This window comes from Calidris pugnax, unplaced genomic scaffold (genome assembly GCF_001431845.1).
Source record: "Calidris pugnax isolate Ruff unplaced genomic scaffold, ASM143184v1 scaffold10, whole genome shotgun sequence".
Classification (NCBI taxonomy): Eukaryota; Metazoa; Chordata; class Aves; order Charadriiformes; family Scolopacidae; genus Calidris; species Calidris pugnax.
In genome coordinates this window covers 2834259-2860501 of record NW_015090795.1, presented here as the reverse complement: position 1 = coordinate 2860501, position 26243 = coordinate 2834259, and the positions used below count along the sequence as shown (strand labels likewise).

General features: G+C 41.6%; 1 protein-coding gene across 1 annotated transcript in view; it reads left to right on the top strand.

Moving 5' to 3' along the window:
• Positions 1 to 26243, top strand: part of SOS2 (SOS Ras/Rho guanine nucleotide exchange factor 2) — a 54350-nt gene that overhangs the window by 7420 nt on the left and 20687 nt on the right. Inside the window, exons 2-9 of the mRNA XM_014936767.1 lie at positions 5516 to 5641; positions 8551 to 8682; positions 10396 to 10560; positions 11238 to 11441; positions 13011 to 13154; positions 17447 to 17557; positions 19676 to 19774; positions 25515 to 25642. Coding sequence (XP_014792253.1) covers positions 5516 to 5641; positions 8551 to 8682; positions 10396 to 10560; positions 11238 to 11441; positions 13011 to 13154; positions 17447 to 17557; positions 19676 to 19774; positions 25515 to 25642 — 1109 coding nt within the window. The remainder of the gene's footprint in view (positions 1 to 5515; positions 5642 to 8550; positions 8683 to 10395; positions 10561 to 11237; positions 11442 to 13010; positions 13155 to 17446; positions 17558 to 19675; positions 19775 to 25514; positions 25643 to 26243) is intronic.

Genomic DNA, 26243 nt, shown 5'->3' with positions numbered 1-26243 from the left:
TTGCATCAATGCTTAGAATTGCAGTGAAAAAGCTAAAATGCTGCACATGGAGAAATTACTCAGTTCGGTTTTGCCTAAGAGACTACTCCATACGGTTCCTCTGTCAGCATTTATTAGTTTGATTTCAGAAAGGCAATCCAGAAATTGCCGTACTGGAAACAAAGTTAGAAATTAGTGCAGTTATTTTTAAAAAGTTGTCAGTGCATTTTAATTTGGGGTGTCTCCTCAAGTCTTGAAATCTTTGCCGTTCTTTCTAAATGCCTGCAATTATGCTTGGAAACGGGGAGTGTGGATTCTGTCATCTTTCACTGGATGAGAGCATCGCAGGCCTTGAAGTCACTACATCTGGTTCCCCTCTTCTTCTGGAGCAGATGAGGGATTAAAAATGCCTTTGGAGCAGATGTTTTGCGTTCCTAATGGGCAGTGTTATGTTTAGAGGAGAAAAGATAAGAAGGAATAAAAACACAACCTAAAAAAGGAGACATTTGTTGGATCCACTTTATTTCTTCTTCCTGGCTCTCAACATCATGGTTTGGGGCAAACCTGGTCCTGTTTTGCCAGTGATGGATTTTCATCACCTTGAACACAGCACATGGAAATCCTGACAAGTGTTGGCAAGACCGTAACCAGCCTGTGATAGTAAATATTTAACTTTTGTGTTCTAATTGTTTTTCGTGCTCCCAAATGTATGTGCTTTGTTCCTCAAGTAAACAAACAGCCTTGCAAAGCTTTGCTTGTCTGCTGATCTGCTACAACTGTGCTTTTACGAGGCAAGTAAAATATAAATCATTTCCAAGTTGCAATCGGTTGATGTGGGAAAAGGAGAATGAGTAGTTTCTGGTGCAAACAGTTTACAAATTTAACGTGGAGTTTATTAAGCTCTCCTGTTCGCGTGTAGCAAGCTTAGAAATGTTACATTACCACGCTCACAGATTTTGTGGTGGCACTTTTTAAATTAGAAACTTCATGTTCTGAAATCTCAGCTAATACTGGAATTCTGTCTTCTGAAAACGTAGGTTGTTTTGAATATAAGTAGAGAAGTGGGAGATGATCATCTCGTCTTTCAGGGATATGAATTTTTTGGTTTGCGATGGTATATGCTGTCTGAAGACTCGATGTGCTTTGGGGTTTTTCTGGTTTTTATTTTTATTTGTTTTATGAACAGTCCCTTGTTTTGCTTACTCTGGAACAAGTGGAGCTTTCTGAAAGTGTTTTTATTATCAAAATACATGTATGATGTAAAAATATACTTAGGCAGTGTAGCCAAATTGCTGGTTTGTCTCATTAGTACAGGCTAAAAAGAGATACTTAGAGTTCTGACTCTAGGGGGTTTTTTTCTATGCTTTTTGTTGTTTCAGACACAACCCTTTGACTGTTGCTTTTAAACTCAGGGTTTCTGAATTTCCCCAAGTCCAGATATTACTGATATTCAGACTTCACACCAGATGTCCTGTGGTTCAAAATTAAGCGTGACCTTATATTAGTTCTGAAAAATAAGATCAGTTTGTATCCAGTCCTAATACTTTTTATCTCCTTGAAAAGTTCTCATCCTCATCTTAACAGACTTTTTCCCTGGGGCCTGTAAGGACTATAAAAATCTCACTGAGAAGGAATTTTGAGCTTGACTTCATCCCTGCAGCTGCCTGTTTTCTCTGGAAGCTTTTGTGGCGTGGTGCAGGACCTGCCTCTCGGAAGGAACCAAGAGAAAAATCTCAGTTTAAGGAATTTTTTCATCTCTTCTTGAGCCACTGCTTTAAAAACCCCTGCCAGATCTGCTGAAGGCTGCAGCCGTAGGATGGAGATGCCCCTGTGAAGCCACTGCTGGATTTTCATCAAATATGTTAATGTTGGAGGGGTAGAAGGTTAGGGAGAAGTACGAGAGGAGCAAGGGAAGGAGCTGTCTAGGAATTCCCATCTGAAATAAAAGAGTGTCCCCCAAAAAGGCCTTAAGGCCGCGTTTAAATACCACCCTTATGGGACTCATACCTGTTACTTCATTTCTATTCCTTGAAACAGCTGGTGAAGGAGTAATCCTGTGTGAATGACACAGTAAAAAATAGTCAGTCCTGTTAATCCTCTCTCTTTAGTGAGTTCAAGCGCTGAAGTTGTTTCAGAGATAAAGTAGGTAAAATAATGTGATTTCTCTGATCCCTTCTGCTCAGAGTTCTTGCAGCAGAGCCCTTGCTCGTTAGTGCAATGCAGTGTGGCTTTAACTACTTTGACCCTTAAAAGGAGCAGTTACAAATCAGATTGAGACTGAGCCCTGTGTTAGCTGGGGGATGTTATTCCAGCTGATACAACTGTGCTTAAATATTTCAGTCTGAACCTGAAATCAGCGAATGCATGCACCTTCTATAAGGAGCATGTCCTTGGTAATTCCTCCTGCTTTTTTCCGTACATTCAGTGTTTTATTGGTCTCTCCTTGCTTTTCCAGGCCTTTTAGTCAGGATTTAGGTGCATACTGAAAAGAGTGAGTGTTCTTTCCTTGCTACAGCCGCATCTGATTTGATCAGCCAGTGCGTGGTTTTTATAACCTGTCTTTTTGCTGTGAAAAACAGTGTCTTGCTATGAAATTGTTATTTCCCAGTAACGGCACTTGTGTCAAAATAACTTCTTTTAAAGCCAGGGAGTGCACGAGTACCTCGGGGACCTCTCTGCGATGCTGCCGGCAGCCTCATTTCAAGTGGAAGCTGATCTCTAAATCCTCTGGGAATAGTTGTCTCAACCAAGAAATGTCAGGTTTTACTGTCAGTTTTGCTCCTTTTGAAGGAAAATTGAGTCCGGTGCTTACGTCTGTGTTCAGTGTATGAAGCTGAGAGTCTCTGCCAGGGTTTGAAGAGGGCTGAGTGCTCCTCTGCTTGAATTTAATCTTGTTTAGATTCCCACTGGTTCTTGAGAAAGGGGAGGAGAGCGTGGCATGAACTGTTTGGGACCCGTGAACTGAAGTTTGTTACCGGTGAAGTCATTTTCTTTGTGGTGGTGACGTCTGGTTTTGACACCAGAGTGACCCTCCCGGAGGAGGAGAAGGGCTGCGATCCCATACCGTCAGTGGGAGTTCCCTGTCTTTTAGGGGAGCACAACTACCCTCTCTCATCTTCTTACAGCTCCCCTTCTTGTCATTTCTGTGGAGCATCGTTAGGGATTCATCGTGGGGGGACTATTTCATCTCGTTTCCCAGTGCTGGTGTAAGAGAGACGTGGCGGGACCTTAACTCGACGCTTCCTGGTTTTCCATTGTTTGGTGAATTAAACTCTCGTGTTCAGGAAGAACACGAAACGCACTGACTATTGTCAAAAACCTGCAGGCTTAAGTAGGAGTTTTCAAGGAGTCAGTTTTGATTTTCTTAAGGGTTTTGGTTTTTCTTTCTTTCAGTAGTACACGGTGTCGCGCACACGTCGGCAGCACAGCAGTGGGATGAAGCTGAAAAGTCTTCATGCTTGAGGTGCAGAAGACTAAATGATACATAAAGATCTATAAAAAAAAAACAAACCTGTGTAACAAAACTGAACGGTTGGATTAGAAGCAGAATATTTATTCCCTTTTCTCTTGGTGTACAACTGCCTTATTAACGTGGTTCTTCACCTCTGCTTTTCAAGGAAATGAAGCACTAGAAGTGGGGGTTGTTGCCTGGGAGGACGTCTCTCCCTGGGTATCGCATTGGAGCCCCTGTGATTGGCAGCCTCTCATCACCACCACTGTGTAATATCTTAATTATCAGCTCCAACACAACCAGCACCAGTGTATGTTTTCCCATTTTCAGTGGGTGTCCCTCTTCCCGACCCCCTGAGACATTCGGATTCCGGTCATTGGTGTGTGTGGTCCTTGTCTGTGCTTCCCCGTCTTTGAGCAGTGTGTTGGTGGACACTTCTCCATCCAACTCATCATATCTGTAGGTGCACGGCAGCAGCCCCTCCTAGTGGTCCCTTCCGTGGATCTCCACTTTTTCTCCCTACCTGTTGGTCATCCTGGCTTTTCCTTTCTTCCCATGTGGAGGTGTCGGGGCAAAGCTCAGTCCTGTCCCCCCAGTTCTTTCAGGCCAGGGCACAGGAGGAGTTGGAGCTCCTGGAGTTCCAGCTCTGCCCACCGTCCTCTGTGGCCAGCAGGGAAGGAAGCCTGCCAGACACCTTACTTCCTTGTTGGTCTTGTTTTTGCACAATTTGTAAAAGCCTGCAGGGCTGCAAACTGAATGCCCCCAAGGTAGGGCTCTGAAATGATGAGTTTTTTGATTTGGAGGAAGCCATCGGAGTTCCCTGGTGCCTGTGGACTTGCCCGTTGGCTTTGGAGGGAGGGAGGGAGAGCCTGTATTTCAGAGGATCAGAATTTGACCCAAAGATGTTCTTGTCTTCCCCCGAGAAACTACCGATCCATTTGTCTTGTGTGTGAAACCACGTAGAGGATGCCGATGTAAGTACGTAAGGTTACTTTTTTGAGGTGATTAACATATAATTTGTATCGGGGAGAGCAGGGAATTTCCCTGGACTACTTACAAATCTTTTGGCTATAGTTTAAGATCTAGTTAGTGCTTTCCTGATTGAGAGGCTGCCAGGGAAAACTGAGTAGAGACTAACTCTTGACTGCTTTTTTTTTTTTTTTTAAATTTTTATTATTATTATTATTTTAAGGTGGGGTTGTTGTTCGGTTTCGGGGGATTTTTAGTAGGAAAACAGCCACGTTGGACCGGGGTGAGTTAGTCGTGGCCCTTTAGCTTGTGCGGGCACGTGCTGAGGTTGCCTGTTCCAGGTTGTCTGAGCCTTGGAAACCAAAGCTGTGATTAATCTCCGTGAAGTGAGATAAAAAGGCATTATCCTGCCCTGCGTTAGAGGGAGGTGGAAGTCAGCTTTTCTCACAGCGCCTTTCCTGCTCTCCACACTCCTGAATTTTGATTCCTGCTTTTCCTTAGATCTCCCTTTCTGCGTTGAGTCTTTCACGTCTCTCTGTCTCAGGCCTCAGACGGCGTTTCATGTTCTTCTTAGTTTTCTGAGGCATCTCAAAGAGCTTTTCCAGCCCTCATCCAGTGTCACGGCCGGGGCTTTTTACTGCCACAGGTTTTACCAGCACATTAATTCAGTTCCCTGCCAGACTGGTTGGTTCTCTTACCCTGATGTCTTTGCTTATTAAGTCTGTTCCTCTGGTGGGTCCATGCTCCTCCTGCGTTCACAGTCACCCAGTGCTCATTAGGAGGGTTAGTAACACAACTGTGTGTTACTCATTCTGTGGATGAATAACTGCACAATTACCAACAGTGATTGTTTTCACTGCACCGTTGGCAGAAATCTGCCTTGCCTTGAAATTTCTCCCCCGCCGTAAAGGCTAAACACGTAGTTTTTAATTGACTAGAATACCAGCTTTGCAGGAATAGGAATTGCCATCTTAACCATGTAGGAAAACTTGTGGGAAATGACTGAAAGTGTGCGAATTTGCAGCACTACAGTACAGAGGTTCTCCTTTTTTTTGCCAATTTTTTCCTTCTTTTTTCTGCCAATTTTTCTTAATTCTTTTTAATTCTTTTGAACAGGTTCAGCAACAGGTTCACCCAAACCTCTCGGCGAAAGAAGATTCCCTCTATTACATTGAAGAGTTGATACTTCAGCTGCTAAACAAACTATGCATTGCTCAGCCACGGACTGTCCAAGATGTAGCGGTAAGTCTAGATCCTGGAAAACCAAGTGCTTCCAGAGTCACTAAGATGAACCAAGATCCTTTGAGCAGCGCAGCTTGAAGTTAAAGCAAGGTGAATCCGAAGAGCAGACCCTGTTAGTGCTAAAAGATTATATAGTGTTCAGATTTCACAAAGCAAGCTTGATTGGAAACTCATTTTCCTACACAGGGCTTCAGAATAGAAATTGTGGGATTTTTTTTTTGTTTTCAGCATTATTTTTCTAAATGCAGAATACTTTGAAGGATTTCCTGCTGCTCGAATACACCTTGGACTTAAGGATGTTGCAAGTTTTCCTACTCTTCAACATAAATTTCCAGGGGTGGGGGGGGAAAAAGGGAAATATTGTAATGAAAGGTTACTGTTGTTAGGCCTGGATTGTGCAGCTGAGGGAATAGAGTTGTACGTTCCTGGAACTTTATTGAACTCACTGAGGCTCTTGTATTATTGCAGCTGTCGGCTTTTGTGTCATCGGGTACAAAATGAGGGCTTTAATGGAGTGTGCTTCAGAATACAGTCTAGAGGGAGAAAGTGCTTTCACGGAGCTGTGGCCCATTATAGCTTTGTAGAGTATTAATTTTACATCAATCTATATGTCTAGGATTTTCAGCCTAAACCAAAATGAAGTCCCTGCCTAATAGTCTATGTGTGTGTCATGGAAATAAAAAGATGAATATATATATTTACAAAATAATTGCCTGAGGGGTTTTAGATTCTTATTAGATGTAGCAATTGCCCTTTATTCAACATGAATTCATTAATTATTAATTTTGGTTTCTGATTAATAAATTTTGTAATACTGGTGAGTAAAGATGATAGTACGACTAAATAAAAGCAAAATTTAATAGTCCCTTTAATAGCTCTCAGAATTGTTAGTACCTTGAGTCTGGGTTTCAACTTTAGACTTGGAGCTGAGAAATACCAGGTTCTTCCTCCAGTTCCCAGCTGGTCAAACCCTACAGCCCATAGGACACTTCGAGGTAGCACTGATTTTCTACGCACCAGCTCCATAGTTGGCTGTTTCTGAGTCAAGAGATGATAAAATTACCCTGTGTACGTATGAAATAATAACTTTCATGGGGTATCTCTATGCTCTACAAATTACTGTGTGCAAAACTGCATGCCATGATACCTGACAACCCTCTGAATTGTGGTTATCAGTATCACAGCAGACACCAAATCCTGTGAATTGTATTTTAAATATACCTGGCATTTTAAAGCTGTGAATAATAGAACATTGTCGTGCTTGGCAATTTAATAGTTATTTAATTTAAAAACAAAGAGCTAGATCTAACACAGGTTCCCCAAAACATTAATCGTCTCTAGGTCAATAAATTCAGACTCTTCCAGAGCAGGAAAAATAGGATTGAGGTTTGTGTTATTGGTGAGGTTGTGCTGCCAGCAGGCGTCTGGGATCCACAGATGAAGGCTTTTGGCTCTGCTCCTCGGCTGTTTTTAGCTGTTCAGAGAAAACACGAGAGCTGTGATCTCTAAAAGTTTATCGTGCCGATATTTACATAACAGCCTGGAACTGTTTGTGCATAATATGTTTGTGCATTTGCAAGATCAATGTCTAAAATCTCAAATCGTAAAGGTTTTATAAATAGAAAAAGCCCTTCAGATTGTTCCCAAGAAAACACTGGGAACCAGCAAATTCCGAGCGCAGAAAGCACGTGTTCCTCGTGGAGTGCACTGGTAAATTGAAGAACAGCTGGATGCCCTGGTACATCCATTTTGTGGGCTATCTCCTGGTGGGATCTCAAGGAAAGCTCATTTTGGTGAACCAGCCCAGAGCTTTCGGCTCTGTTTCCCTGGCTCCGACAGCTGATGTGGAAAATTGGGCGTCAAATATATTGGCCACGTGCAAATATTTAAAAGGTGCCTCTAAGAAGAGCTTAGGCCTCCTCTTAAATTCCAGAATATGTGCAAAAATCTTTTTATCAAAGGGATCTGTAGATTTCACCATTTTTCTCAGCTCGTTCTTCAGCTCTATTACTGTTTTTCCAATGTCACTTAAGAAGCAATCATCAGGGTTTGGTTTAGACTCGTTCTTTCAGCTTTTTAATTCCCCAGCTCACAGGGGCTGGAGCCTGGAGAACTTCATGGAAAGCAGGACTGGGGTCTTGCACATGTTTAGCTGGGGGCTGCTGGAGTGTGGTTCTGTGCTGGGGGTCATCTCACCTGTTCCTATCGCAGCTCTTGAAATAGGAATCTGTATAAAAGTGCCCTGAAATCACATAGAGTTTACTGTGTAAACTGGGAGCTGTAAATTGGGGCCACTGTGACTGTGAAGATGCTCCTGTGTGGGCTTGTGGAGTCCAAAGTGATGTAGCCACCCTTTTTCATCAAGCACAGCGCTCCTCCTAGTTAGAAGATCCTGCTATATTAAAAAAAAAAGTTAAAAAAAAATTCTATTAGATGTAATTAATTATATAATATATTAAAAATCAGGGTTTCTTCATTTCTGCCATAAACTTGATCTCATCCAGGACAAGTTACACTCTGGACGTTTATAAAATAGGAACAATACCAACTTGGGTTTGGTTTTTTGGGTTTTTTTTTATGTAGACTGTAAACGGTTTAGTACTTCCTGATGTTGTTTATACTTCAGCTGAGGTTTCTTGCTGCTCTTGTGATGCAAAGATCATAGAGCAGGAGTTGTTTTAGGAGATTTGAAGGAGTTTTGTTCGTGCTTAGGGCAGGGAGGTTGTTTGGGATTATTGAAAAGAGTGAGTTGGGCAAGGAGGAGAGAACAGTTAGGAAAATGTGTTGCAAACACTGAGGAGGAGGATAATTGTCTATACTGCAGGGGAAGTAATTTGCCGTTTTTATTTTCTTTAAACTTCTCTTTGATTACTGTGGTTAATCTAAGTGCACTCTCTGTGTTTGGACAGGACCGCGTTCAAAAGACATTTCCTCATCCCATAGACAAGTGGGCGATCGCTGATGCGCAGTCTGCCATAGAGAAACGAAAGAGAAGAAACCCTCTCCTGCTGCCCGTGGACAAAATACATCCTTTATTAAAGGTACTTCAACTGTGACAACCTGCTGCTTCTGCCCACCACCACCCCCCCCAGCCCTCCAGCGTATTAACCTTTAAAGTATTTATTTAATTAATTTAATTTGTGCGAAATTAGGGATGTTTCTCGTAGTGGCTGAAAAAGTAAAGTCACCACAGAACAGGACATTTAATTAATTTAATTTGTGCGAAATTAGGGATGTTTATCACAGTGGCTGAAAGAGTAAAGTCACCATAGAACAGGAATAGTATGTAATAAATGTAGATACCTAAATTCACCGTGTTCCAGGCAGTAGTGTGTTAATGTATTACTCTACTTCGTGTTACTCTACTTTGAAATATGACTAGTTAGTTTTTAACATAAATAAAACCCAAACAAACCCAAATACCTTGCCTACTTCTGTAGCACTGTTTTGATGCCTTTATTTGTTTCAAAATGCTGCAGAAGCCAAAACAGAAGGAGAGAGAACAAGTAGATCCCGTTCCTTGTATACTGTCAACTTGAGATGTGTGTCAATGTCCTTTCAGTTACTGTTGAATGTCACTGATGCCTTGGTTTTCAAATCAATAGATCTGCAAAGGTGTAACAGAAAAACAAGTAGAGACTTTATGGTTGGTGGGTTTTGAGGAGGAAAGTTCTTAGATGTCGTGTCCCTTAGAACAGGTTCAGAGTCCTTGCTTACAGTCAAGTTTTAGTGTCACACAGTCAGCATGTGTTTATACCCTGGCCCTGTAGAGTTGTTTTTTAATGATAAAACAGTACTCTGATTTTTAGATCAGTGTTTAATCAGTTCTAATCAGTAGATTGAGGCTCACTCAAGCACTGCTCCTTTTTGGTGCTTCTTTTTTCTATTGATTTTGCTTTTTGTTCATAGCTTAACAAATGCTTTTCTCCACTGGTGGCATTGCAGCACCAGAGTTTCCAGCTGCACTGAGGAGATGTTATTCAGGAATAAGCAGAAATTAAAGCACTTCTTCAGGTGTAGTCACTGTGTTCTTTTATATAATGTCTTAGCTTGAGACAGTTAATGAGAGGGCGAGAGATGTTAGGAAAGAACACAGCATTAAATAAGACCTTCCTAGACAACACTGGCTTTCATGTATGAAGTCTGGTTTAGAAGTGTGTGGACAGAGGCACACAATCTGATTTTTTAGAAGCTAAATCAAAATTTAATAATTTGAATTACTTTCTGTATTGCAAGGATGCAGATAGCTTAGATGTTCGGCCAAATGTGAAGGGTGGACTGAAATGGATCGCAGTACGTAATAGGTGGAACACAGAGTCTATAGTTTCATGAAAGACAATTTATTCCATCAAGAACAATTAAAAATGAAGCATTTTCTTTTCTGAAGAGTCCAGGTTAGGGCCAGAGTCCTGCAATAAGCATAGATATAGACTAAAAATTTAAGTACAAGAGTGGTTCCAGTGAAGTCCCTTTGAAGGAAGCCTATTTTTAGGACGGTCATTTTTAGAAGAGGGATTATTGAAAGTTCTGTAGCTTTTCGTGTGTCAGGATAGGACAAAACAGCACAAGGAAGTATTTGCAAGGCGACTGATCAGATTTCCATTTGATGGCCTTTGCCCTGCCTGTTACATTACTGTAAATTATCAACATAGACAAGATCAATTTTAGTAGAAAACTCAATGTGTTAGTTGTCATTCTGAATGAATTTCTGGAATAAATAGCTTTTTTTTTTTCCTCTTGTTTTCGATGTGCAGGAGGTCCTGGGCTATAAGGTAGATTACCACGTCTCTCTGTACATTGTGGCTGTCTTAGAATACATCTCAGCTGACATTTTAAAGCTGGCTGGAAACTATGTCTTCAATATCCGACACTTTGAGATCTCCCAGCAGGACATCAAAGTATCCATGTGTGCTGATAAGGTAAGGAGTTGGGATTAAAATCCTCATTTGGACAAATACAGAGGTAAATATTAGAGGTATCTGGGTGTTTTGTTTTTTTTTAGAAGATATACCCAAAGGAGGGTAGGAGAGAGAGCCTGGTCTTGCTGAAATGCAGAAGCTTCTCTCCTAATTCATGCCAGACCTGTCACAGTAACGACTGCAGTTAAGCCTGTTAAGTTTTGGCACATTATTAATTCTTACAAAACAATGAAAGGACAGAAAATGATGTTGTCCTTTATTTCTCAGCTGTGTCACTGTCCTCCCAATGTCGCTTTGTCGTGACAGCTCTTTCCTTCTTTCTTATACAGAAAAGACATTTAGTTTTCATCTTGTAAATGCGAGAAACATTTTTCTTTAATTTTATCTTTATCAGGAGGGTTTTGTCAAAGTCTTATGCAAGATGCCTTGTTTTCAAAGTTGGTTCTGCATGAATTGTAACTTGTTTTCTAGGTCGTACTAACTTATAAAGGGGAAAATGACTTTGGCAACTGCTCCAGCCTTCTGCTGCCAAAGTTGAAATATTACTCCTTTGTGAAAGTGATCACAGAAAGTATTGTATTAAAAACTCAAAGGATTTCTCTGAACACATTGAAATAGCTGAGCTTGAGCCAAGTGTAAATCAGGCTTGCTTGTAATTTTTAAAATTTCTCTTCTAGGTTTTGATGGATATGTTTGATCAGGACGACATTGGTTTGGTTTCTCTCTGTGAAGACGAACCCTCTTCTTCTGGGGAGCTCAACTACTATGACCTAGTGAGAAACGAAATCGCAGAAGAAAGGCAGTATCTCCGGGAGTTGAATCTGATAATAAAAGTATTTCGGGAGGCTTTCCTATCAAACAGAAAATTGTTCACACCTAACGTAAGTCCTTTAATAGGTTATTGATGTGTAATGCCAGTCGCTCCATTAGCAGCCATAACATATCAATATTACATTCACTGCCTTGGAGGTAAAATTAAATTTGATTTATTGCGTGTCAGTGCATAATGAGCGTTGACTGTATATGAAATAAAACAGCGGAATTGCCATTAATAGTATGAACGAGTGCTGCTCTCAGAGTAAAGCTTAATGGACACGATTTCGGGTCGGATGCCAGCAATACCTGTAGTCCATTAGTCGTGTAGATAATAGTTACAGTTTTGCTTAATGCAAAAAATGAACAGTTATCTGCCTGCATGTACAGCCATCCCTGAACTGGGATTTTCAGGTGATACCAGCAGGTTAAGAAGAGAGACAGCAGGAGACATTCCCATTACAGCTGGTTGTGGGGGTTCCTCAGTAGCTGATAGGATATTGGAGAATCATGTGAATGGGGGGACAGAATTCAATCAAAGACGATGGGAGGGGAAGGTGTTGGAGCTGAGGAATATTCTTTTGTTATTTGGGAATGGGTATGAGAAATTTTGAGATGGCTCGTTCCCATGAAGCGACTGCCGTGGTCTCGGGGCTGGCAGGAGGTCAAGCAAACCCTGCAGTGTTGGGTTGGGGCAGAGGAAGGAGGGTGTAGAGAGATGGGGGTCAGTCTCTTTTCTCAAGTCACAGGCAACAGGACGAGAGGAAATGGCCTCAAGTTGCTCCAGGGGAGGTTCAGGCTGGATATTAGGAAAAATTTTTTCACTGAAAGGGTTCTCAGCCATTGGAATGGGCTGCCCAGGGAGGTGGTTGAGGCACCATCCCTGGAGGTGTTCAAAAGACGGGTTGATGTAGTGCTGGGAGGTCTGGTTTAGTGATGATGCTCCTTGTTTGTTGTGTGGGTGTCTATTTTTGTCAGTGAGGTTGACGGTTGGACAAGATGATCTTTGAGGTCCCTTCCAACCTAGAAGATTCTGTGATTCTGTGTGATTCTGTGATTCTGTGTTTCAGAGGGGTCAGAAGGAGAATGCAGGTCATCGGAAGGGGCTGCCTAGTTGGGTGTGTGGATTTGGAAAAATGTAAAAGTAGAATTTGGAAAAAGAAGGTTCCAGTTCCTGCTCTGTTCCCGGGTGATACTCTGCTAAAGTAGCCAAGTAGCTGCTTTAGTTTTACCTGTGGTTTAGAGGATCTGACCTTAGAGCTGCTTTAAATCGCCTCCTTCCTGTTGTGTCCTGAGAGACAAGAATCAGCAGAGGGGGAAATAACAGCTGTGAATCGTGACTCAAAAGGCCAGGAGTTTCTGTCCAAGGCACTGAACAGCCCGTACTGGGGCTGCTGCTCCGGCCTGGAAAGGACGATGCGTCTGTCTTCGCTGGGCTGGGAATTGTGCAAGGCTGGATGTGCCCAGGCAAGCTCACAGGGCCGGGAAAACCATGTCATTTAACTTTTTCCTTGCTTTTTTTTTTTTGGCTCTTCTCCATTTACCTCTTGGTTCAGACTTCACAAAAAATGCTCCCGTATTTACATAAGCAAAATAAATTATTCTAAGCGCTGCTGAGATGTGTTTTATGTTTGCAGGATATCGATGTGATATTTAGCAACATTTCAGATATTCATGAGTTGACAGTGAAGCTTTTAGGATTGATTGAGGATACTGTTGAAATGACTGATGAAAGTAGTCCTCATCCTCTGGCTGGCAGCTGCTTTGAGGATCTTGCAGAGGTACCGTGTTCCTTTCTTTTTTTTTTTAATCACTGTTTTGTTTTCTTAGTAAACTTTTGGTCATGACTGATATGCAATAAATTTGCGGTTGTAAAATGTCCTTTTAATAATCTCTGAACAGCAATCTTCCCCACCCATTCTTTAGTAGGAAGGCTAAAGTGTGCTTTCTATTGTCACAGGAACAATATATCAAGCAGGTAAGCACAAAAATAAAATCTTATTTTGGTGGGAATTACTTGCTGTGACCCTGTAGGGATGTGGATTTGAAAAGTAAGTACCCCAGGACTGGTTACTGGAAGAAAGTGATGCCTTTATTTTTGTAGGCATTGACGGCGAGTCCAAGGCTACCCAAAAATCACGGCTGTTGGTCGTAGATCTGCAGGATGAGTGACTTGAATTGCTCTGGACAGTGAGCTAATTCAGCCAAAATAGGTTCTTAATTCAGCCAAATGCATTGTGAGGCATCTGGAATGAGAAACGTTTCTGCAGAGCAGTGACTCTGGAAGGAATGAAGTATCAAATCAGACTGAACAGAAGCTGTTCAGTACTGTAGCAGAAGTGCTATAGATACACATTGACCTATAAAATAGGTATTAAAGAGCAGAAATATGGGAAGACACTGCACATGGATTTGGTGTGGCTCATATTAGAACATTATTAAGTTATTTTGTCAGTTGTTTGTGTTTTTTTTAATGGGCATTGAAATACCACAAGGACTACAGAAATACCACAAGGACTACAAATAAAGGTTTTGAGAAAGTGCTTTACAGTGAGATAGAGGCAGTTTAGTCAAAATAGGGTAGATATATAGGTACCTTCAGACCTGAAAATAGAGTACAAAATGATTCTGGAGTTCAGCAGAGGAGGCACATAGCAGGAAAACAGTGTCTGAAAGGCAACAGGAGAGTTCAGCTAAGAAATACCCCACAACTTGCTGGAGGAGCCAGTTCTTGGACAAATTACCACGGTGGATGTGGAGGTTGTGCTGAGTTTGGACACGTTTAAATCGAGTCTTCTTTTTCTTGAGGGGAGTATTGAGCCCAGTTTTTTGAATGAAAACATAAGGGGAATCATGTAAAGCACATGGACTGTATCACAGGGGAAGTCAAATGAGATGTTCTGGCCTGAGGGAGAGAGAACATCTCAGATGAACCACACAGTGAATGTGAAGTTTATGGGTTTCATCTTAAAACTATTCTATATGTCAAGAATATGACAACCAATAAAATTTCCATTTCACTTTTCTGTATGTGCAGTTTTTAAAATCTGAGGCTGCGTGACCACACCAGTACCCTTTGGAAAACATTTACATTTTTGTGGGTATGAAGAATACTGTTTTTTCAGCCCATGTGCCACTCACTTATGAATATACCATAAAGATAAAGTTTACCTGGCGTTACATCAATAAATCCCTCATGTGACATATCAGTAGGAAAGTCCAGTTGACGAGGTCTTAGCTCATTAGTTGATAAAGGATAATTGCTTATATAATGACAAGGAGAAGCATTTGAACAATGGATTAAAGTAGAACCATAGAATGGTTTGGGTTAGAAGGGACCTTAAAGACCATCCAGTCCCACCTCTTTGCCCTGGGCAGGGACACCTCCCACCAGACCAGGTTGCTCCAAGCCCCCTCCAGCCTGGCCTTGAACCCCTCCAGGGATGGGGCAGCCACAGCTTCTCTGGCCAACCTGGGCCAGGCTCTCACCTCCCTCACAGCAAAGATTCTTCCTGAGATCTCATCTCAATCTCTCCTCTTTCAGTTCAAAACCCTTCCCCCTCCTCCTATGCCTCCCCTCCCTGATCCAGAGTCCCTCCCCAGGGACTCAGTAAGTAGCTATTATATCAAAATTAAAAAATGACTTGAAATTTTAAATAGTACAGCAGTATCCTGGAAAACATACACATCTCATTTTATTGCAAAAGCTACTTTTAGGCATCCTGTGCTTCAAGGGAAACAGATTCTTTCCAGCGAGTGAAAAATCTCACTTGATTTTCATTAACTAAAAAGCTTAAATAGGAGATGAAGAGCAGATTAATCTTCAAGCCTTCTTTTTATGCAGGTAGTAAGTTTGAATTTAATAATTCAGTTAATACAGAGCAAGACCTGCTTAATAACTAGGCTTCGTTTGATCATCTGGCGTGTTGAGATCATCTTTCTGTGAATATTTGCAGAAGGGATCATTAAAGAGAGATATGAAAGTGAAGTGTTTATTTGCTCTGCCTATCCTACTGCCAGGCTTGTTCACTTAGTGTTTCCATTATAAAGGTCCTTCAACTTATTTGGAAAGATAATTAAAAACAAACAACCCTTGAAAGCTGGAATCTTCCCCTTTTGTCTGTTTTTCTGCACCCGTTTTTGGGAAGGTTTTAACATAAATCTTGTCGTGTTTTTGAGATGAGGAAGTATGGGGAAAATAAACATTTTTTTTTTCCTTGTGCAGAGGAAATTAAAAAAAAAAAGTGATGCCTGACAAATATGAGTGGGAGATGGGTATATTTGTTAACATGCTGGTAAAAAGCCCCCCACATCCTGGGCTGCATCCCCAGCAGCGTGGCCAGCAGGGTGAGGGGGGGATTCTGCCCCCCTGCTCTGGGGAGACCCCCCCACAGTGCTGACTCCAGCTCTGGGGCCACCAACAGAAGGACATGGAGCTGTTGGAGCGGGGCCAGAGGAGGCCATGGAGATGCTGGGAGGGAGTCCTCCCTAAGGACTCCAGGGAGACCTTGGAGCCCCTTCCAGTCCCCAAAGGGGCTCCAGGAGAGATGGGGAGGGACTCTGGATCAGGGAGGGGAGCCACAGGACAAGGAGGAAGGGTTTGACACTGAAAGAGGGGAGATTGAGATGAGATCTGGGGAAGAACTTCTTTGGTGTGAGGGTGGTGAGAGCCTGGCCCAGGTTGGCCAGAGAAGCTGTGGCTGCCCCATCCCTGGAGAGGTTCAAGGCCAGGTTGGAGGGGGCTTGGAGCAACCTGGTCTGGTGGGAGGTGTCCCTGCCCAGGGCAGTGCGTGGGACTGGATGGGCTTTAAGGGCCCTTCCCACCCAAACCATTCTATGGGTCTGTGGTGGTGCTTGCAGGTAGTGGGCAAACACTGAGTAAACAAAAAGTCAACCCCCCCCCCAGGCTCTAAGCTTGATTCAGATTCTGCTTAAAACCGGCCCGTTCAGTTGGGAGTCTCTAATCATTTCTATTCAGCTGAAGTACCAAACCTTCCCCCCCACACACCTTCCCCCAAGGTACAATCTAATGCGAATGGACAGGGATGATTAGAACTTGATGAGGAGAGTTGAGAGCGATGATTACAATTTGCATGTGAAAAAGCGAGGGCATTCTGTGCCCCTCCTCCCCGTGAAACCTTTAATTGCAGCTGCCCCATGAGTAAGGTAGGAAATCCCCTGGACAAATGGAAACCTTGAGATTTTACCTGAATTTTCAAATGAGCCTTTGTGGTGGTTGGTTCTCCCCCAATCCTGCAGCCTCTATTCTGACAAGCGTTTTGGAATTAAGGTTAAAAAGAGGTATGTGCTTATTCTGGGCATGGTGCCACCAGCATGGCATCAAACCCGGTGATTCATGAGTGATTCAGCCCAGTGAATGTGCAGAGACTGGGGAACAGCCGGACAGGCTCTGGAGCAGGTGATCTGTGAGCAGGAATAAATTATTCCTGCAGACATTCATGGACAGTCAGGTTTTCATCCCGTCCTGCTGTAGTTGATATCACAGAACCACAGCCAGAGACTCCAGCCAGGGTGAGGATTTTTGTACCTGAAACCCTTAGAGCACATTCCTCCGAGACTCTTTCAGACTCACAGCTTTGTCCCAGCGTGAGGCATCTCCCCAGCTTTCCAGCATGGCCAGAAAAGTGTGCAGAAGTCCAGTCCTTATGGTGATGTGCCCCGAAATGGTGGTGGGACAACAATGCCTCCTTGTGACAGTCTCCAAAGTTCACCTTGACCTGCTTTTCTTTCCAAAGTGCCATTCCTTATTGTCAGATAGGAGGTAAATTGCTGAAAACAAGGATTTCTCTCTGTTCCCTCTGCTCCAGTAAAGCAAAGGTTGTGTTAGTGCCAAGTGCAGTGAGATTGAGGAACGCTGACAGAGTGTTTTGTGCATTTAAAATTTGGAAGTGGAAAAGGGTTGTGGTTTTACTGAATATTTGTTTTGCAAAATTGATCTTTTCTTGAAAAGTTCCACTAGTGTTTCGGCTTATTAAATAAATTAATTGTACCAGCTGGGACAGAAATGTCTTGCTTTCTTCATGTATGTATATAATTTTCTGTTTTTGTTCAGGAACAAGCCTTTGATCCATATGAAACCTTGTCCCAGGATATTCTTTCGCCACAATTCCAGGAGCATTTTAATAACTTAATGGCAAAACCTGCTGTTGCACTCCACTTCCAGGTGAGTGCCAATGAGAAATAACTGAATTGCTTTAGTTCTCATATTTCAACGGGTTGAATTTTGTAATTCTTTACTTCCTGCTGGGGAAGAAATCCTCTAGATTCTTACCTTTCTTCAGTGTGAGATACTTGGACTCTGCCTCTTCCCATAAAAATTGGACTTAGCTCTGACCCATCCCTGAGTGTTCTGCAGGTATTTTTGTCCCCACATCAGGCTCTCTTGCTTGAGAATAGAGGGTGACTTCTCATACCTGCCACTTCTCTTGCACCATTTAATGGCAAACACAGGCACAATATTGTCATTTTCTTCCATACATATATCCCAGGTTCCCCCTTGCTCAGCTTTGAGGCTGGGACCGGCAGTTCTGCACCATTTAATGGCAAACACAGGCACAATTTTCTTCCATACATACATCCCAGGTTCCCACTTGCTCAGCTTTGAGGCTGGGACGGGCAGTTTTTCTGGAGTCATATCTTTATTAGGACCATCCAGCCAGATCATCTGTGATTTTTTTTTTCTTTTTTTTCCCCTTTATTTATTATTACTTTCTTCTGCCAACGTGGCAGATGTATTAAAGACTGAGCTTGTGTTCAAAAGTGCCCTCAGAGGAGCTGCTCAGCAAGCATTTGGTCAGTGGTGCTCCCAGCTAAACCCATTATAGATAGCACTTAGTTTGTAGGGTTCACTGGTGTCTCTGAGCCATTCATTCCTTCAGGGCGAGCGTTTCCTCTTCAGCTCTGAGCACTTGATAAGCTGCATCATCTCACTCTTAAATACTACTTGGTGAATGTAGGGAGGCCCTTTACCTCCCTCCCTAGCAAATTTAAAGCCCAAAGCACTTTTCCAGATTAAATTTGCAATCAAGTAGTTTGACAGTGAATCTGGGCTCTTTTCTGGGTGTTCCTAGGGATGTTCCTTCATACTTCTCCAAGCTCTGGAGGGAAGGCAAAGGTCCAGGCTCTGGGCCATGAGCTGTCTCTGGCAATTGCAGAGAGATGCAGCCAGAAATCTTACATAGGGGGAGAGATCATTTCCAAAAAAGAGATCAGATAATTCAGTTTGTGTTCAGTAGTTATCTTGATACAGAAGATGGCAGGGATTTCACCATCCTTTGGGAAACCTCTCCTCATCTTATCAACCTGAATTATTATGTCAATTAACCGCTGGGAATGGGAAAAGATTTCTAACTCATTTTCTAAGTCATAAACTTGTGAGGGAGAGGAGATGCTAATATTAATTTCTTCAGTACTTGATGTGACCCCTGTATTTCTGTGGTGTATTGGGTGTAAACTGAAGCACCACATACATAATTGGGAGGAGAGGACATTTGGGGGAAGTTTATTGGATTGTGTGGGAGTCCTGGCTGGTCTTTAACATTCCAGTCTTTTCCTTAAATTCTGCAGCAAACTGTCACCCAGGGTAAAATGTGTTATTTTGGAAATAGGTATGACATTTTTTGAAAATACATTCAAACATTTTCTGCATTTTGGGATACGCTGTTGACTGGGGAATAAGACAATCAGCATAGCCATGGGCACCACAGTATTTGTAGGTGTTGTCACCTTGAATGAACACTATCAGTTGAGTTGTGCAGACAGCGCCGAAATAGGAAGGTGATGGGGATTCACCCCAACATAAATTAAAGGATCCTTATAAAATGGCTTGTGGGTGACTCGGTCCTCTGGCTTCTTATATTTAATTTGCTAATTCTGGCTAAAATACGGACCGTCCAACTGGTTACTATTTTAAGGAGGCAGATTGTGGGTTTTGGGGGGGTTACAGGGTGTCTTCAGAGCTATGGGTTCACTGGTGAGTGTGGGCCAACATCCACCCAAAGCTGCTGATGGAAGAGGGTGTTCACAGGTTCTGTTTGCTTGATGTCAGATCATTTATGTGTCTCTGAGTCTTATAAAGAGTCTCATGAGGCAAAAATCTTTTTGCAAACTTTATTGTCTTCCTTATGACTAGATGTAAGCATGGAGTCATGTAGGTGGGCAGGGATGCCCTGGATGTGTCTCGCACAACCCCCTTGTTCCAAGCACTGCCAACTTCAGGCCCTTGTCCAGTTCTATTGTGAGTATTTCAGTGTAAATAATCCTGTTTCTTTTTCCTTTTCAGTCCACTGCTGAAGGGTTTAAGGAAGCTGTACGATACGTCCTCCCACGACTCATGCTCATCCCAGTCTATCATTGTTTGCACTACTTTGAGTTACTCCAGGTAAATGAAGCCACACTCTTCTTTCCTGCTAAAAACCTTTCTTAATGTGTAGAATCCGAGCTTTTCAATGGGCGATTCGATTTTACTTACTGCTTAAAAGTTATTAAAAGATAGAAAAACATTGATTTCACACCAGTTAGTAGTGTGTCTGAAAAGTAAAATCATGTAAAAAAAAAAAAGTCCTCAAAAGCCTTTGTTGCTCTGATATGAATGCTTGAAGTAACTATATTTTATTAAACAAACATTTATTGAACTTGAGTTCTAATGTGGTTAAAAATGTAATATGCAAATCTAATATCTTCTTTCCTTGAGTTCTGAATTTTTTGTCTGTTCAGAAAAATCTAGGAGTAATTTAAATCAGTGTTCTCAGTCCCAAGTCACACTCCAGTTGCAGCTCAGCGGGTCTTATTTTGGGGCTTGGGGAGGCACCTCCTTTTCAGCAGAGTCAGAATAATCCGTTCTTAATGTTCAACCGTTTGTCCCAAGTCCTAAATGGAAGAGATAGAGCAAAAAATACTGTTTTTCACAGTATGCTGCACTTTTCCATATTGAGGAGGAATGAAAACAAGCACTATTATTTTCTTATTTTCTCTCTCCTAAGAAATGACATTGATGAAATGTCAGGCTTTATGGAATTCTGATTCAGATGATAAAAAGTCATTACTGCAGGACGTATTTCAGGGGTCTTACCATACAAATTGTTTAGGTTGGCATCTAGTCCCTATTTCTGAGCAATTCTGCCTGTTTGAGGCATTACTTATTCCAGAACAGCCTCTATTGGTTTGACCACAGATCATTTACACATATTTTATTCTGACATGCACTAGCAAGGTGGTTCGCATCAGTCCCTATTTCCCTTGGGTCATAAAAGCCAAAAGCCAAAAAGTAACTAAGCCTGTATCTATTTGCTTACAAGCACATGCTTTTGCTGTGAGTTATGAGCAGAGAGGCCAGCAGACAGCAGAAATTGAACATCTGAGATGTATAATAATCATTCTTGAGCGAGAAAAAATAACGTTGCTGTAGAAAATGCAAAAGCTTGAAAAGTACTTAGAGCTTTTTTTAAGGAGCTGAGGATAACGTACCAAAAAAGTTTCTATTTACCCCACCGTGTTGGGAAAGCTTGCAATGCTTAGAAGAGTAAGTGAATTATTAACTAACTGGGATATATTTAAATTAAACAGGTGGAATATCCTATGGCTATAGCTGGCATTTTGAAATAGCAACAGAGATTACGTTTTTAAGTTCTCAATGTAAAAAGTGATACTAGTTCTGTTGTTCGGGTGTGTTATGGTCTTCCTTGGTATTTCAAAGGATTTGCTTGTATGAAGGATGAAAAGGAAACTTTGCAACACACAGATTATGTATAATACAATGTAAAATTTCTCTGAAGAATCTCAAGCCAAAAAATAGCAATTGTTTTAAGACCAAGTCTGTAGTTAATAGCTGGCATATATTCCTTTTTTCCCTGGTTTTCTTTCTTTTTTTTTTTTTTTGAAGTTGCTTTCATTATGTCTGCTGTGATTTTTTGCATATCCTCATTTAGATAATGAAAAATAAAGTTGATTCATTTTGACCCATGAACCACACATCTCCAGTGTATGGATTACCAATATTTTGTAGAAAGGTTTAAATCCAGGTGATTTCAATAAATTTTAAATCATTAAGCATTTCTGTTCATTGTCAGTTTAGAAAACAGTTAACAAAGCTTAAAAAAAAAAAAACCCAACCCTAACGGTCAGTGAACTTTTCTCTAGATCACTGCACTGTATTGAGAAGAGAAACTTTACATTGCTGTGGTTTTAATGTTTGCCTTCATAAAGCTTATGTTTCTATAAAGGCGTCTTCTAAAAGACAATAAAATGATGATGGCAGTAAAGGATGGCAGCAGAAGAGCACGGGGCGGTTCTGCCAGCCCAGCTGTGGTGTGAGCACTAATAGCTTTCTAAATACGTATTTCTGTCAAAATAGTGTGACTTCCCTTTTCCCTCAGGGTCAGTTGCGTACAATAATTCTTTGGAACTTTTTAAAATGTTCTTCTTTCACGTTTAAAAGACATAATTGGATTAGTGACCTGCATTCTGCTGAAGGGCAGGCTAATTAATGGCCCGTTGTGTCATAGAGCTGGGAAATGAGAGTGCATCGGTATGAAATTAAAGAATGAAATTAATGAAATCCTAGGCTGCAGCTTTGGGAGAATCTAAATATTTAACTGATTTTTACAAGCTGTGTAGAGTTGTCTGCTTTTTAGGGAAGAGTTAACGTTCACGCCTTATTGAGCTGAGTTTTGTGTGTTTTCGAAACTTCGGATGAAATATTTTGCATGCAAACAGGGTAGGTTTTTTCTTCAGTGACAGGAAAGGGCGGTTTCTATTTATGTTTTAACCCATGGCACAGAGAAGACAGTTGGGTTTTGATAAATCTGTCGTAAATCTGTAATGCTGCAAGAGCTTGCTGTCTCCTGGGGGCTCAGAGCCTGCCCCTAACTCCCACTGATGTTGATAGGATCAGGTTGTATGTGCACAGGCTTCAATTTCCTCGTATTTCTGAAAAATGAAGTCTGGCAAATGATTAAATTTGACCTTTATCCACAGTATACAAGATTTCTGAGTAGAATTAGAACTGGGCTGCAGAGGCTGACACTTGGCTGTCTTGAATCTTTCTAACCTTGTGAGCACCGAGCAGAAATCTTAAATACTGCTCTATAGTGAGTAACGGTAAAAAGAAGTCTTAAATACCACTCTGTAGTGAATAATGGTAAATGCAGAATCTTTTATTGTGATTACTTTAGTTGCAGGTTTAAAATTTGAATTTTATGTTGTAGTTTTGAAAACATCCTAAATTTATGGCAGTGATTTTTAAAAAACAGAGTGTTTTTAGGGATGGAGAAAGTATTTATTCAACAATATTAATATATTATAAACTGTTGGTACAGCTTCTCTGTTACCGTTGTATTTGTTTCTGGGAACCTTAGTTTAAAAAGACCTAGGAAAAATGGAAACAGAAAAGCAACATGATATTCATTATTTTCATGGTTTCAGTAGGGAGAGAAGCAAGAGGCACAAGGGCCGGATGGTGTTTGGAGACCCCAGTGCTGAATTTCTTTGGTTTGGCAGCTTTTCCTTGGGAAAATTTCCCTAGGAAATTGCCTTTGAACACCTTGAGTCAGAGGGAGGTCCTGGTGTCACTCTAATGTTGATTTCTTGCTCGAGGAGTGACAGAAAATGGACATGCCATAGGTTGAGATGGAATGAATGATGACAACAAAGGTTGAAGGAAGTAGTTCTGAAGAAATAAAGCTGTCTGGAATGAAAAAGTAGTGGTAGTGATCAAAAGTTGTTAGACCTTGCAAGCAGGCACCCTAAATATTCTGTGATTCTGTAAATATATTCTGATTGTGACATCTTTAATTGATTATCAGAGTATTTGGGTTTAAAAGACTACATTTGACATTTCCAAATGTGGACACCTTGATGCTGGCAGTGTAGAGGAGAACTCAATGTTTCATCAAGCTTTCCAGCTCCGGTGATGCTTTCAAACATGTGTCTGTTGATACCAGCATCCCAGGAAACATTCTTCATTGAACCAGTGCAAAGAACTCAAAGAACTCATCCAAATTCTGAGCTGGTTAGACAGAGTATTAAAATCTGGAAGGTGAGCAGAGATCTGCTCAAGTCCATGTTTGAGCCCAAGAAGACTTTCTTCTGCTGACTGTAGAGTGTATCCTTCCTTCTCATGGGACTTTCAGGCGGAAGATCATCCCTAATTCTTGCAGGTGACTCGCTGTGTTGTTATCCAGCAATCCAAAACATCTCAAATTCCACCTTTTGATCTTTTCCACTGTTATCTAATCATTGCCTGACAGAGAAATCCCAGTTAATATTCTACAGGATCACCACGATAGAATTTTTTGAAGTGAACAGTGTTCTCCATTACTCTTTTCCAATAGTTTTCTGCACAATAGATTGTATAGTTAATATTCTCAGTTTATAAACACTGGTATTTAAAATACATCTGGCATAAGCAGGACCTCCTTTTCTAAAAATGTATGTATTTTCTCTGTCCTGCTTTTTAATCAGAAAGAGGCTTATTAAGACCTGGCCTTTGGAAAAGCAGATGTTGGTCCAGTGATTACAGAAAATGAGATGTGCCTCAGATAATCTGCCTGATCTGCAGGGATCTGTTCACTAAGGTGTAGAAACGGAACAGTATACTTCCAAACATGGGGGTTTCTTTTATTTTTTAATACAGAAAAAAAGGCAAAACACGCCGTTTAATCTCTGTTAAGTGCCACAGAACAGCTCCCTTTGGAAAGGGGATGCAAGAAATTCTGCTCAGGACATAGAATCATAGATGAGAATCATGTGAAGAGAAAGAGTATTTTTATCAGACTCAATAGTTTTTCCCACCTTTAGCATTTTGCACTTGCCATCTTTTCACACCATTTTTATGTTCTTTGCATTTCTGTGGCTGATCGTAAGGAAAAGAAGGGTTTCCGCAGAGGTAGAGATTTTTCCCTTCCCTGTACTGTTCCTCAGCTCATAAACTTCCCGGCAATTTGTGGCCATGAAACTTTCATTTCTCTAATATGCAAGATGGAGGTTGTTTGGGCATGTGAAAAATAAAAAATTATAGTAATTTAAATTACAGAGAGTGGACCAATCTGGTCAAATCCTGTTCTCTCGATTACTTTTAGAGGAAGCTACATATCCTTGCTGAGGGAACGTAGTGGGGAAAGGAAAAGAAGGCTTCTGCCATGCTGAGTGATTGTAAGTAAGATTTCTCTTAAAGTACTTAGGTAAAGCAGAGTTTATCCAAAACTGCCTGGCATATTGGCTTGATTTTTGCCCAGCAATTTATTTACTTGAATTTTCATACAATCTTGAAGATGGAAGGGGTTGAAAAAAAAAATCTCGTACTTCTATCAGTAGTATTTTAGGAGTGATCACCTTAAAGACCCAAAAAGAGGAACTCTGTGAATAGGCTTTGCTCAGAGCACGTTGCTGCCAAGTGTAAGGACATGATATAAAACTCTGTTGAATTTCCTAATTCAAGAAGTTGCTGCCTAGTGGTATAGATGGGTCAAGTCTTTATAAGGAAATTTGCTGATTCTCACTGTCTTTACATTTTGTTATTAGTAGCAAATATTGAATTTCAGACTTTTTTTTTTTTTTTACTATGCTTGCACTGTGCAAAATTGACATTTCTTTTTGAAATGTATGAGTTTGCTGAAAATGGCTGGATTTAGGTAAGAAGCAAAGAGAGAATCTTGGTCGCTCTCTTTTAAATCTGCTCTGAAATGATGAGATTAATTGACTCATTGAAGGGATACTATACATAAAACAGCGTTTAATTCTCAGCTATTTCAAGCCTCTGAACTATTTAATAAAATCAGTTGTGAAACAGGACATCGTTCAAAAGATAACGGGGGAACCAGTATCTGACCATTAGCCTTGGCTCTCGGTGAAAGGGTAATGGGTTAGCTTTCTAAACGCCCTCCTGCTCTCTCCTGTTGAGTATCTACTGGCTTCTGAATATCCCACCAATGTTTTTAGTGAGTGGTTTTACACAGAGAGCAAGTTTTTGAGTGTGTTTCTAGTAATAACTCATGGACTTGAAAACACCGACTTCCCTGAGTCCTGTAGATAACGCAGCGTGAGAGTGTTTGTCGGTCTTCCTGCCCTTCTAGAAATTAGACAAACCTGAAAGAAAACTTGTTCCTTGTTTTATTTTGTCACAGCAATTGCAGGAATGCAGCGAGGATGAGGAAGATCGGGAGTGCTTAAAACAAGCCATCACTGCCCTTCTCAACCTGCAGTGCAGCATGGAGCGCATCTACAGCAAACACTCCCCGAGACGTCGGCCTGGGTAATGCTCTGCAGAGCTGTCCCACTTTCCCAGGGGGGCAGAGAGGGAAATAAATGATATGGAAGGAATTATTTTCTTTTTTTTCTTGTAAGATAATGTGTATACTTCCTTTTCAAGCCAGTTTTCATTGTAAATGGAGCAGCAGCCCAAAACCTTCACAGCCCATGTCTATGAATAACATCAATATGAATAACATCTATGAATAAGATCATCAGTACAGGTCGGGGCTGACCTGCTGGAGAGCAGTTCTGAGGAAAAAGACCTAAGAGTCCTGGTGGACAACAAGTTGCCCATGAGCCAGCAATGGGCCCTTGTGGCCAAGAAGGCCAATGGCATCCTGGGGGGCATCAGGAAGAGTGTGACCAGCAGGTGGAGGGAGGTCATCCTGCCCCTCTGCTCTGCCCTGGGGAGGCCCCATCTGGAGCACTGGGACCAGTTCTGGGCTCCCCAGTTCCAGAAGGACAGGGAACTGCTGGAGAAGGGACAGCAGAGGGCTACAGAGATCATGAGGGGCCTGGAGCATCTCACTTATGAGGAAAGGCTGAGGGACTTGGGTCTTTTTAGTCTGGAGAAGAGAAGGCTGAGGGGGGATCTGACCAAC